Source organism: Nerophis ophidion, linkage group LG08 (assembly GCF_033978795.1).
Source record: "Nerophis ophidion isolate RoL-2023_Sa linkage group LG08, RoL_Noph_v1.0, whole genome shotgun sequence".
NCBI lineage: Eukaryota > Metazoa > Chordata > Actinopteri > Syngnathiformes > Syngnathidae > Nerophis > Nerophis ophidion.
This window is the reverse complement of record NC_084618.1, coordinates 18,642,721-18,655,828: the sequence shown is the minus strand read 5'-3', so window position 1 is coordinate 18,655,828 and position 13,108 is coordinate 18,642,721. Positions and strand designations below refer to the sequence as shown.

General features: G+C 33.9%; 1 protein-coding gene across 1 annotated transcript in view; it reads right to left on the bottom strand.

Moving 5' to 3' along the window:
* pou5f3 (POU domain, class 5, transcription factor 3) overlaps nt 1–11,880 on the bottom strand; it is a 24,096-nt gene extending 12,216 nt beyond the window's left edge. Inside the window, exons 1-2 of the mRNA XM_061907936.1 lie at nt 10,976–11,880; nt 10,788–10,899 (exon numbers count right to left, since the gene is read on the bottom strand). Of these exons, the coding sequence (XP_061763920.1) occupies nt 10,788–10,899; nt 10,976–11,707 (844 nt within the window). The 5' untranslated portion in view covers nt 11,708–11,880. The remainder of the gene's footprint in view (nt 1–10,787; nt 10,900–10,975) is intronic.
* Nucleotides 11,881–13,108: the final 1,228 nt, after the last annotated feature.

Below are 13,108 nucleotides of genomic sequence, written 5' to 3'. Positions count from 1 at the left end.
TGTACATACATGTAGTATAAAAATACGAGCATATGTATGTATATGCAGCACACAAATACGAACATATGTATGCATGCATGCATGCATGCATGCATGCATGTATGTATGTATGCATGGATGTATGTACATGCAGTACACAAATACGAACATATGCATGTACATGCAATATACAAATACGAACATATGTACGTACGTATGTACATACAAGTAGTATAAAAATACGAGCATATGTATGTATATGCAGCATACAAATACGAACATATGCATGTACATGCAATATACAAATACGAACATATGTATGTACGTATATATGTACATACAAGTAGTATAAAAATACGAGCATATGTATGTATATGCAGCATACAAATATGAACATATGTATGCATGTAGTATACAAATATGAACATATGTATGTATGTACGTACATACATGTAGTATAAAATACGAGCATATGTATGTATATGCAGCATACAAATACGAACATATGCATGTACATGCAATATACAAATACGAACATATGTATGTACGTATGTATGTACATACAAGTAGTATAAAAATACGAGCATATGTATGTATATGCAGCATACAAATATGAACATATGTATGCATGTAGTATACAAATATGAACATATGTATGTATGTACGTACATACATGTAGTATAAAATACGAGCATATGTATGTATATGCAGCATACAAATACGAACATATGTATGCATGCATGTATGTACATGCAGTACACAAATACAAAAACATGTATGTACATGGAGTATACAAATACGAACATATGCATGTACATGCAATATACAAATACGAACAAATGTATATATGTATGTACATATATGTATTATAAAAATACGAGCATATGTATGTATATGCAGCATACAAATATGAACATATGTATGTATGTATATACATTCATGTAGTATAAAAATACGAGCATATGTATGTATGTATGTATGTATGTATATGCAGCATACAAATACGAACATATGTATGCATGCATGTATGTATGTACATGCAGTACACAAATACAAACATATGTACATGCAATATACAATTACGAACATATGTATGTACGTATATGTAGTATAAAAATACGAGCATATGTATGTATGTATATGCAGCATACAAATACGAACATATGTATGCATGAATGTATGTATGTACATGCGGTACACAAATACGAACATATGCATGTACATGCAATATACAAATACGAACATATGTATGTATATGCAGCATACAAATATGAACATATGTATGCATGTAGTATACATATATGAACATATGTATGTATGTACATAGATGTAGTATAAAAATAAGAGCATATGTATGTATGTATATGCAGCATACAAATACGAACATATGTATGCATGCATGTATGTACATGCAGTACACAAATACAAACATATGTATGTATGTACATGTATTATACAAATACGAGCATATGTATGTACATGCAATATACAAGTACGAACATATGTATGTACATACATGTAGTATAAAAATACGAGCATAAGTATGTACAGTATGTATATGCAGCATACACATATGAACATATGTATGTATGTACATACATGTATTAAAATACGAGCATTCAAACTCAGAACTTTTTTTGGGGGGCAAATAATTAACTTAGAATTTCATGGCTGCAACACGTGCCAAAGTAGTTGGGAAAGGGCATGTTCACCACTGTGTTACATCACCTTTTCTTTTAACAACACTCAATAAATGTTTGGGAACTGAGGAAAGTAATTGTTGAAGCTTTGAAAGTGGAATTCTTTCCCATTATTGTTTTAAGTAGCGCTTCAGTCGTTCAACAGTCCGGGGTCTCCGCTGTTGTATTTTACACTTCATACTGCGCCAATGGGAGACAGGTCTGGACTGCAGGCGGGCCAGGAAAGTACCCGCACTCTTTTAGTACGAAACCACGCTGTTGTAACACGTGGCTTAGCATTGCCTTGCTGAAATAAGCAGGGGCGTCCATGATAACGTTGCTTGGATGACAACATATGTTGCTCCAAAACCTGTGTGGACCTTTCACCATTAATGGTGCCTTCACAGATGTGTAAGTTACCCATGCCTTGGGCACTAATACACCCCCATACCATCACAGATGCTGGCTTTTACACTTTGCACCTATAACAATCCTGATGGTTATTTTCCTCTTTGTTCCGGAGGACACCACGTCCACAGTTTCCAAACATAATTTGAAATGTGGACTTGTCAGACCACAGAACACTTTTCCACTTTACATCAGTCCATCTTAGGTGAGCTCGGGCCCAGCGAAGCCGGCGGCGTTCCTTGGTGTTGTTGATGAATGGGTTTTGCTTTGCATAGCAGAGTTTTAACTTGCACTTACAGATGTAGCAACCAACTGTAGTTACTGACAGTGGTTTTATGAAGTGTTCCTGAGCCCATGTGGTGATATCCTTTACACACATTGATGTCGCTTTTTGATGAAACATCGCCTGAAGGATCAAAGGTCCGTAATACCATCGCTTACGTGCAGTGATTTCTCCAGATTCTCTGAACCTTTTGATGATTTTACGGATCGTAGATGGTAAAATCCCTGAATTCCTTGCAATAGCTCGTTGAGAAATGTTCTAAAACTGTTCGACAATTTGCTTACAAATTGGTGACCCTCGCCCCATACTTGTTTGTGAATTACTTAGCATTTCATGGAAGCTGCTTTTAAACCCAATCATGGCACCCACCTGTTCCCAATTAGCCCGCACACCTGTGGGATGTTCCAAATAAGTGTTTGATGAGCATTCCTCAACTTTATCAGAATTTATTGCCACCTTTCCCGACTTCTTTGTCACTTGTTGCTGGCATCAAATTCCAAAGTTAAGGATTATTTGCAAAAAAAAATAAAAATGTTTATCAGTTTGAACATCAAATATGTTGTCTTTGTAGCATATTCAACTGAATATGGGTTGAAAAGGATTTGCAAATCATTGTATTCCGTTTATATTTACATCCAACACAATTTCCCAACTCATATGGAAACCGGCTTTGAGTGTGTGTATTTATATATATATTTATATATATATATATATATATATATATATATATATATATATATATATATATATATATACATATACATACATACATACTGTTTTTTTTGTTAGTCTTTTTCCAAAAATGGAATACATTATTTTTTTCCCTCTCAAAATTCTACACACAATACCCCATAATACAATGTGAAGTTTTTTTTTCCTTAATGAATTAATAAAAAACATTAACAGTCTTCAGACTCTTTGCTCACTACTTAGTTGATGCAGCAATTCCAGCCCCGAGTCTTTTTGAACAAGCTTGGCACACCTTTCTTTGGGCACTCTCTCTTTCCTCTTTGCAGCACCTCGCAAGCTCCATCAGGTTGGACGGGAAGCGTTTCAACCAGGATGTCTATGTACATGGCTGCATTCATCTTTCCCTCTATCCTTACCAGCCACCCTGTCCCTGCCACTAAAAAAAACATCCCCACAGCATGATGCTGCCACCACCGTATTGGTGCCTGGTTTCCTCCAAACATAACGCCTCTCTCCATGGAGAAATGCTGTATTTCTGACAGAATGACCATGGTCTGGGTCACCTCCCTGAGACCCGGATTTCCTAGTTTTGAATGTTTAATACATTTGCAAAACTTTTTTAAAATGTCTAAAAATAATTAAAAAAAATAAAAAAACTTTCACATTGTCATTACTGGGAATTTTATGTAGAATTTTGAGGGCAAATTGAAAATATTCCACTTTGGAATGAGGGCGTGACATAATCGTCAGGTGTTCTGGCGACACATCCCCCCCACTGGAAGTCACGCACCTGTATCGTACTCTCGCCACAAGGTTCCGTTTATTTCCGCCTCGCTTCGGTTGTTACTGGAAGGAACTTTCAACGTTCTCCGACTAAACGTCAACAAAAGTTGTCATTGTAGTCCAATGACAAGCATTTGGCCATTTTCATTGTATTTTTTTTTTTTGTGACAATTTTTTTTTACTGAAAACAAACATTTTTCAGGTTTGTGTTGACAAAAACCATTTTAGTTTTTTTAATAATATTTCAGCTTGTTCTCAGGACATTGTTTTACATTTTCACTGTTTCTTTCCCTTTTCTCATTACTTTTTATCTTTTTGCTTACACATTTACTTTTTTTCTTTTTAATGACGTGTTTTGCTAATATGTACTGTTTTTTTTTTTCTCATTCAATTTTGTCATTTTGGCTTTCCTTTTTTATAGTTTTTCTTTTCAATTATTTTGTGTTTTAGCTAAGTCGTTGACGTTTTTTTTCTCATTACATTATTTACATTGTATTTGTCTCCTCATTACTTTGTCTTTGTTTACATTTTTACTGTTTTTATTTCTAAATTACATTGTGTTTTTGCATCTCATTAAATTACATTTGGCAATTACATTTTATTTTCTCATTACAGTGTCATTTTGCTTAATTTTTCATGTTTTATTTCCAATGACTATGAAATTCTGCTTACATTTTTTTAAATATCTTTTTAATTATTGTTTTTCTTTCTCACTACATTGTGTTAAAGGGGAACATTATCACCAGACCTATGCAAGCGTCAATATATACCTTGATGTTGCAGAAAAAAGACCATGTATTTTTGTAACCGATTTCCGAACTCTAAATGGGCGAATTTTTGCAAATTAAACTCCTTTCTGTTTATCGATCTTTTAGCGATGATGTCAGAACGTGACGTCACCGAGGTAACACACCCGCCATTTTCATTTTCACATTACAAACACCGGGTCTCAGCTCTTTTATTTTCCGTTTTTTCGACTATTTTTTGGAACCTTGGAGACATCATGCCTCGTTGGTGTGTTGTCGGAAGGTGTAACAACACTAACAGGGAGGGATTCAAGTTGCACCACTGGCAAGAAATCTGCCACCAGACCCCCATTGAATGTACCAAAGTGTCTGCACATTTTAACGGCGATGCTAAGACAGACATGGCACAGAGATGTATGGATAACCTGCAGATGCATTTGCAAACGATTAAGTCAACGAAATCACAAAGGTGAGTTTTGTTGATGTTGACTTATGTGCTATTCAGACATATTTGGTCGCAGCATGACTGCCAGCTAATCGATGCTAACTTGCTAAGCTAATCGTTGCTAACATGCTATTTACGCTAGCTGTAGGTAAGTTTGAAACTAGATACCCACATTTAATGCAAAACAAACACTTACCAATCGACATATTTAAGTTGCTCCAGTGTCACAAGATGCGAAAGTCCTGATCGTTTGCTCCGCACATTTTACCGGCGATGCTAATAAGGCAGCCATGATATGGGCCACTTCATTAGGTACACCCACGCTATGGCCGAATAGCGTCAATAGCAATTCGCTCAATAGCTTCAATTTCTTCTTCAATTTCGTTTTCGCTATCTGCCTCCATACTCCGACCATCTGTTTCAACACATGCGTAATCTGTTGAATCGCTTAAACCGCTGAAATCAGAGTCTGAATCCGAGCTAATGTCGCTATATCTTGCTGTGCTAACCGCCATGTTGTTTGTATTGGCAGCACTGTATGACGTCACACGGAAATGGACAGTCGCATCGCTAATAGCAAAAATCAAGAACTTTAAAGCTTTTTTTTCGGGGGGGGATATTCCGGGAAGTGTAAAATTTTGAAAAAAACTTTGAAGAATAAAACAAGCCACTGGGAACTGATTTTTATTATTAACCCTTTTGAAATTGTGATAATGTTCCCCTTTAACTGACATTTACAATTTTTCTCATTACATGATGCAATTTTGCTGACATTTTTTATATTTTTAAATTCTTGTTACATTTTGTCTTTTTGCTTACATTTCACTGTTCTGTTTCCTCATTAAATTAAGCAAATGTTTATTATTTCTCAGTGTCATTTTGCTTACTTTTTCATGTTTTAGTTCCCATGACTATGTAATTTTGCATATATTTTTTATACTTTTTAATTCTTGTTGCATGTTTTTGCTTACATTTCTACTGTTTTTCTTTCTAAATTACATTTTTTTCTAATATTTAAATTTTTTTCATTACATTATGCAATTTTGCTGAAATATTTTATTTTTAAATTCTCGTTACATGTTGTCTTTTTGCTTACATTTTTACTGCTTTTCTTTCAAATGAGTGTTTTTGCTAACATTTACGTTTTTTCTGAATACATTGTTTTTTTCTTACATTTTTATTGTTTCGTTTTCTCATTAAATTACATTTTGTTGATATTTAAAAAAAAATTAATTAGTTTCATTTTGTTTACTTTTTCATGTTTTATTTCCCATGACTATGTAATTTTGCTTACATTTTTGAAATTCCTGTTACATTTTGTCTTTTTGCTTACATTTCTACTGTTCTGTTCTCATTAAATTACATTTTGCGAATGTTAAAAAAAAAAAAATCCCATTACCATAATTCTGCTTACTTTTTCATGTTTTAGTTCCCATGACTTTATCTCATTTTGCTTACACTTTTTATATTTTTTAATTCTTGTTACATGTCTTTTTGCTTACATTTCTACTGTTTTTCTTTCTAATTACATTGTGTTTACTAACTTTAAATTTTTTCTCATTGCATTTATAGCGATTTTGCTGACATTTTATATATTTTTAAATCCTTGTTACATTTTGTCTTTTTGCTTACATTTTTACTGCTTTTCTTTCAAATGACTGTGTTTTTGCTAACATTTACGTTTTTTCTCATTACATTGTCTTTTTGCTTACATTTCACTGTTCTGTTCTTAATAAATTACATTTTGCAAAATTTTTTTTTGTAATTCTCATTACAGTGTTTTATTTCTGATGACTTTATGTAATTTTGCTTACATTTTTCATATTTTTTAAATTCTTGTTACATTTTGTCTTTTTCCGACTGTTTTTCTAATTACATTGTGTTTACTAACATTTACTTTTTTCTCATTACGTTATGCAATTTTATTGACATTTTTTATATTTTTTAGTTCTTGTTAAATTTTGTCTTTTTGCTTACATTTTTACTGCTGCTTTTCTTTCAAATGATAGTGTTTTTGCTAACATTTACGTTTATTCTGATTACATTGTCTTTTTGCTTACGTTTTTATTGTTTTGATTTCTCATTAAATTATATTTTGCGAACATTTTTTATCATTAAAGTGTGTTTTATTTCCCAAGACTCTCTTTTTGTGTACATTTTGTACATTATGTAATTTTGTTGAAATTTTTTAATTATCTTTATATTTTGTATTTCTGCTTGCATTTTCACAGTTTTTCTCTCTAATTACATTTTGTTTGCTAACTTTTTAATGTTTTATTTCCCATTACTTTGTCTTTTTGCTTAAATGCTTTTCTCATATAATTTTGCTTAAATAAAAAAAAAAGTTATTTCTTGTTACATTTGTCTTCTTCCTTACATTTTTACTCTATTTATTTCTAATTACATTGTTTTTGCTGACATGTTTACATTTTGTTTTGTCATTAAATTACATATTGCTTACAATTTTAATATTTTTTCTCATTACAATGCCATTTTTGCTTATATTTGTTTGTTTTTTCTCATTGCATTATGTATTTTTTCTTACATTTTTAATATTTTCTAATTCTCTTTATATTTTGTCATTTTGCTTAATTTTTTATGTTTTTCTTTCTAATTACATTCTGTTTTTGCCTACATATTTACGTTTTTACTGATTACAGTATGGCTTTTTGCTTACATTTCTACAGTTTTGTTTTCTCATTAAATTACATTTTGCTTACTTTTTAATGTTTTGTTTCCCATGATTGTCTCTTTGTTTACATTTTTGTATTTTCTCATTACATTATGTAATTGTGTTTACATGGTTACTGATTTTTCTTTCTAATTAATTAAATTGTCTTTTTGCTAACATATTTAATTTTTTTTAATTACATGACATCTTTTTGCAAACATGTTTACTTTATTTTGGTTGGATTTTATTTTGCCAGCATGCTGTGGGCCAGGAAAACGTTATGTAGACTATAAAAAAGGGGTCGTCAATGTTTTCATGGCCAAAGACCCCCGACCCGATGAAGATGAAGGCCCCACCCCCTCCTCCCTACTTCAGGACAGTACAAAGTGTGGATCGGGGGCCATTTTGGCCCGCAGCATATTATTCAAATCCAATCTAACCAAAAAAAAATTACAAATGTAAACAAGACGACGAAATGTAATAAGAAAATGCTATAGTTGTTACAGTAATTAATACGATGTGTAACCTATAGCACAAAGTGGTCTTTAATTTGTTTTTTTACAAGATTAAAAATGCCCCCAGCCCATGTCTTGACTTTTCAGTCTGCTGGTGGAAAAAGTTTGGATGTTTAAGTATGGATCTTTTATAAATGTGCTGATGATGAATATAATATTCTAAGGTGGATGTAATTAAAATTTCATTTATCAAGTAAATACATTTCAACACCGACTGATCTAAAAAAACTAAAAAAAAGTGTCAAGTGAGTGTAGTTTCCTATAAAAGGTGATTAAAAAACAATATTTGCCAAAATAAAGGGATTAAAATATTTACCAAAAGAAAGTGATTAAAAAGGGACATTTACCACAAGGTGATTAAAAAGGGACATTTACCAAAATAGATGATTAAAAAGAGATATTTACAAAATAGGTGATTATAACGCAACATTTAGCCAAAGAAAGTGATTAAAAAAGAATATTTAGCAAAAAAAAGTGACTAAAAAAGGCATATTTAGCAAAATAAAGTGATTAAAATAATATTTACCGAAAGAAAGCAATTAAAAAAGGGACATTTACCTAAATAGACGATTAAAATGCGACATTTAGCAAAAGAAAGTGATTAAAAAGGATATTGACCAAAATAAAGTGATTAAAAAGGGATGTTTAGCAAAATAAAGTGATTAAAAAGGCATGTTTAGCAAAATAAAGTGATTAAAGGCATGTTTAGCAAAATAAAGTGATTAAAAAGGCATGTTTAGCAAAATAAAGTGATTAAAAAGGCATGTTTAGCAAAATAAAGTGATTGAAAAGAGATATTTAGCAAAATAGAATGATTAAAAAGCAATATTTACCGAAAGAAAGTGATTCAAAAGCAATATTTAGCAAAAGGTGATTAGAAAGGGATATTTACCAAAATAAGGTGATTAAAAAGCAATATTTAGCAAAAGAAAAGTGATTAAAAAGGGATATTTATCAAAACAGGGTGATTAAAAAGGGATATTTATCAAAGCAAAGTGATTAAAAAGGATATTTAGCAAAACAAGGTGATTAAAAAGCAATATTTAGCAAAAGAAAAGTGATTAAAGAGATATTTAGCAAAAGAATGTGCTTAAAAAGGGATATTTATTAGAAGAACTTGATTAAAATGGAATATTTAGCAAAATAAGGTGATTAAAAAGCAATATTTAGCAAAAGAAAAGTGATTAAAAGAGATATTTAGCAAAAGAAAGTGATTAAAAAGAGATATTTAGCAAAAGAAAGTGATTTTAAAGTGATATTTATCAAAAAATGTGATTGAAAAGTGATATTTAGCAAAAGAAAAGTGATTAAAAAGGGATATTTAGCAAAAGAAGTGATTAAAAAGGGATATTTAGCAAAAGAAAAGTGATTTAAAAAGATATTTAGCAAAATAAGGTGATTAAAAAGCAATATTTAGCAAAATAAAAGTGATTAAAAAGATATTTAGCAAAAGAAAGTGATTAAAAAGGATATTTAGCAAAATAAGGTGATTAAAAAGCAATATTTAGCAAAATAAAAGTGATTACAAAGAGATATTTAGCAAAAGAAAGTGATTAAAAAGCAATATTTAGCAAAAGAAAAGTTATTAAAAAGATATATTTAGCAAAAGAAAGTGATTAAAAAGCAATATTTAGCAAAAGAAAAGTGATTAAAGAGATATTTAGCAAAAGAATGTTCTTAAAAAGGGATATTTATTAGAAGTTGATTAAAATGGGATATTTAGCAAAATAAAGTGATTAAAAAGGGATATTTAGCAAAATAAGGTGATTAAAAAGCAATATTTAGCAAAAGAAAAGTGATTAAAAAGAGATATTTAGCAAAAGAAAGTGATTTTAAAGTGATATTTAGCAAAACAAGGTGATTGAAAAGTGATATTTATCAAAACAAGGTGATTAAAAAGGGATATTTAGCAAAAGAAGTGATTAAAAGGGGATATTTGGCAAAATAGGGTGATTAAAAAGCAATATTTAGCAAAAGAAAAGTGATTAAAAATAGATATTTAGCAAAAGAAAGTGCTTTTAAAGTGATATTTAGCAAAACAAGGTGATTGAAAAGTGATATTTATCAAAACAAGGTGATTAAAAAGGGATATTTAGCAAAAGAAGTGATTAAAAATGGATATTTAGCAAAATAAGGTGATTAAAAAGCAATATTTAGCAAAAGAAAAGTGATTAAAAAGAGATATTTAGCAAAAGAAAGTGATTTTAAAGTGATATTTAGCAAAACAAGGTGATTGAAAATTGATATTTATCAAAACAAGGTGATTAAAAAGGGATATTTAGCAAAAGAAGTGATTAAAAAGGGATATTTAGCAAAATAAGGTGATTAAAAAGCAATATTTAGCAAAAGAAAAGTGATTAAAAAGAGATATTTAGCAAAAGAAAGTGATTTTAAAGTGATATTTAGCAAAACAAGGTGATTGAAAAGTGATATTTATCAAAACAAGGTGATTAAAAAGTGATATCAAAGCAAGGTGATTGAAAAGTGACATTTATCAAAACAAGGTGATTGAAAAGTGATATTTATCAAAACAAGGTGATTGAAAAGTGATATTTATCAAAAGAAGGTGATTAAAAGGGGATATTTACCATAAAGGTTGCCCAGAGCGAGGCCCACATCCGCCTGGGTGAAGCCCCAAGTGATGCGTTTGTGTTTCAGTTCTTTAGCAAACTGCTCCAGTTCTTCCGTGGAAAGGTTCTCCTGCAATCAAATGGTAGAAAATTATTTCTGATTTTGGAATTTAAAAAAAAAAAAAAAAAAAAGTGTTCGGACTTACCTCTTCCGAATCGCTACAGCCGCCGCTGGACGAGCCGCTGCTCCTGGTTGACGAGGCCGGGTTGGGACCCGCGGGCCCGGGGACACTTTGGGGCGGGTTGAGGCCGAAAAAGGCGTTGGCCGGGACGCCGCTGCTGGGCGGGGAAGGAGACATGGACGGGGACGAGGCGGACGAGGTGGACGGGTTCTGCTGGCTGCTGCCGCTGCTGCCCGGCGGGGTGAGGTGGCTGATGCCCGGCCAGAAGGAGGGGTTCCAGGGGGCCGAGTAGAAGAGGCCGTGCGGCATGGCGGCGGAGGCCGGCGGGTACTGCTGCACCTTGGCCTCGCTGGAGTAGTCGTCCCCGGTGTCCTTCTCCGTCTTGATTGCGGGGATTTTAGCCGGCTCGGCGATGGAGGGGCTGAGGTTGGTCGCGGTCACGCCGGGTACCTGCCCGGTGTACTCGGGGGCGGGGAACGGGTACCAATGCTTGGCTTGGCCGAAATCCACTGCTTGGAGGTCGGGGCCCCGGTAGTCGCCGTTGCCGCCTCCGCCCTGGAAGGGGAAGAAGCTCTGCGTGCTGGCCGGCGGCAGAGCCCCGTAGGCGGGCTTGCTGTACAGCAGCCCCCCGTCCGGCAGCTGGAAGGTGGAGGGCCCGTGCAGGACCTCCGGGGCCAAAAGTTGCGCGCAGGCGCGGCTGAAGTCGTACGGCCGGCTTTGACACTCCGTGCCCGGACTCTGGGATCTGTCAGACATCTTGGAACCGACACTCTCAAACGGCAATTCTCCAGAAAAGTCCGGCAAAAGGCCAACATAACCACCCAGGAGCGCGGCTAGTCGTCCATGGAGGTCCGCGGAGGTTCTCCTCGCCCCACCAAGCGCTCTGAGCCTTGCTGCGCTCCTATTGGCTGCCGAGCACAATTAAACGCAGCTGAAGGTGAATTTGTGAATAAACTTGGTGCCGTCCGGCCACGCCCCTTTAGGACCCGTGGGCGTGGCTTGCCCATTGAGGGAGTCTGGTCTGCATTGAAATATGTCGCACCTTCTTTCTAATGCTTGTGGACTCCAATATGACTCATTACGTGACACTTTTTTTTTTTTGCACATTATTTGCGATTTATGCGGTTGTTTTCTGCACAGGTGGAAACTAGCATTCCCTTTTTTTTTGGTTGGTTTTATTTTCAATTTTTATTTTTTATTTTATAAATCATCCATCCTGAATGGATGGATGAATGGTTTATAAAATAAAAATAAATTTAAATTTTTTTTATAAATTGCAACATTTACAAAAATCCATCCATCCATTTCCTACCGCTTGTCCCTTTCGTGGTCACAGGGGGTGCTGGAGCCTATCTCAACTGAACGTGGGCATTTGCATTTTATGGGATTGTTTTCTGCACAGGTGGAAACTATAGCATTTACTTCTTCTTTTTTTTTTGTTAGCTAATTTTTTATATATATTTTATTTATTATGTATCTATTTTTTAATTTTATATGGATGGTTTATAAAATAAAATTTAAAAAAATAATAGTAATAATAAATTGCAACATTTACGAAAACCTCATCCATCCATTTTCTACTGCTTGTCCCATTTGGGTTCGCAGGAGGTGCTGGAGCCTTTCTCAGCTGAACATGGGCATTTGTATTTTATGGGGTTGTTTTCTGCACAGGTGGAAACTAGCATTTATTTATTATTATTATTTTAATTTTTTTTGTGGAATTTTATAAACCCCATCCATCCATTTTTCTACCGCTTGAACCATTTGGGTTCGCAGGGGGTGCTGGAGCCCATCTCAGCCGCACATGAGCATTTGCGTTTTATGGGGTTGTTTTCTGCATAGGTGGAAACTAGCATTTACTTTTTTTTTTTAATTTTTATAAACCCATCCATCCATCCATTTTCTACCGCTTGTCCCTTTTTGGTTCGCAGGGGGTGTTGGAGCCTATCTCAGCTGCACATGGGCATTTGCGTTTTATGGGGTTGTTTTCTGAACATGTGGAAACTAGCATTTACTTTTTTGGTTTTATTTTTTTTGGTGGAATTTTATAAACCCCATCCATCCATTTCCTACCGTTTGAACCATTTTGGTTTGCAGGGGGTGCTGGAGCCCATCTCAGCTGCACATGGGCATTTGCATTTTATGGAGTTTTTTTCT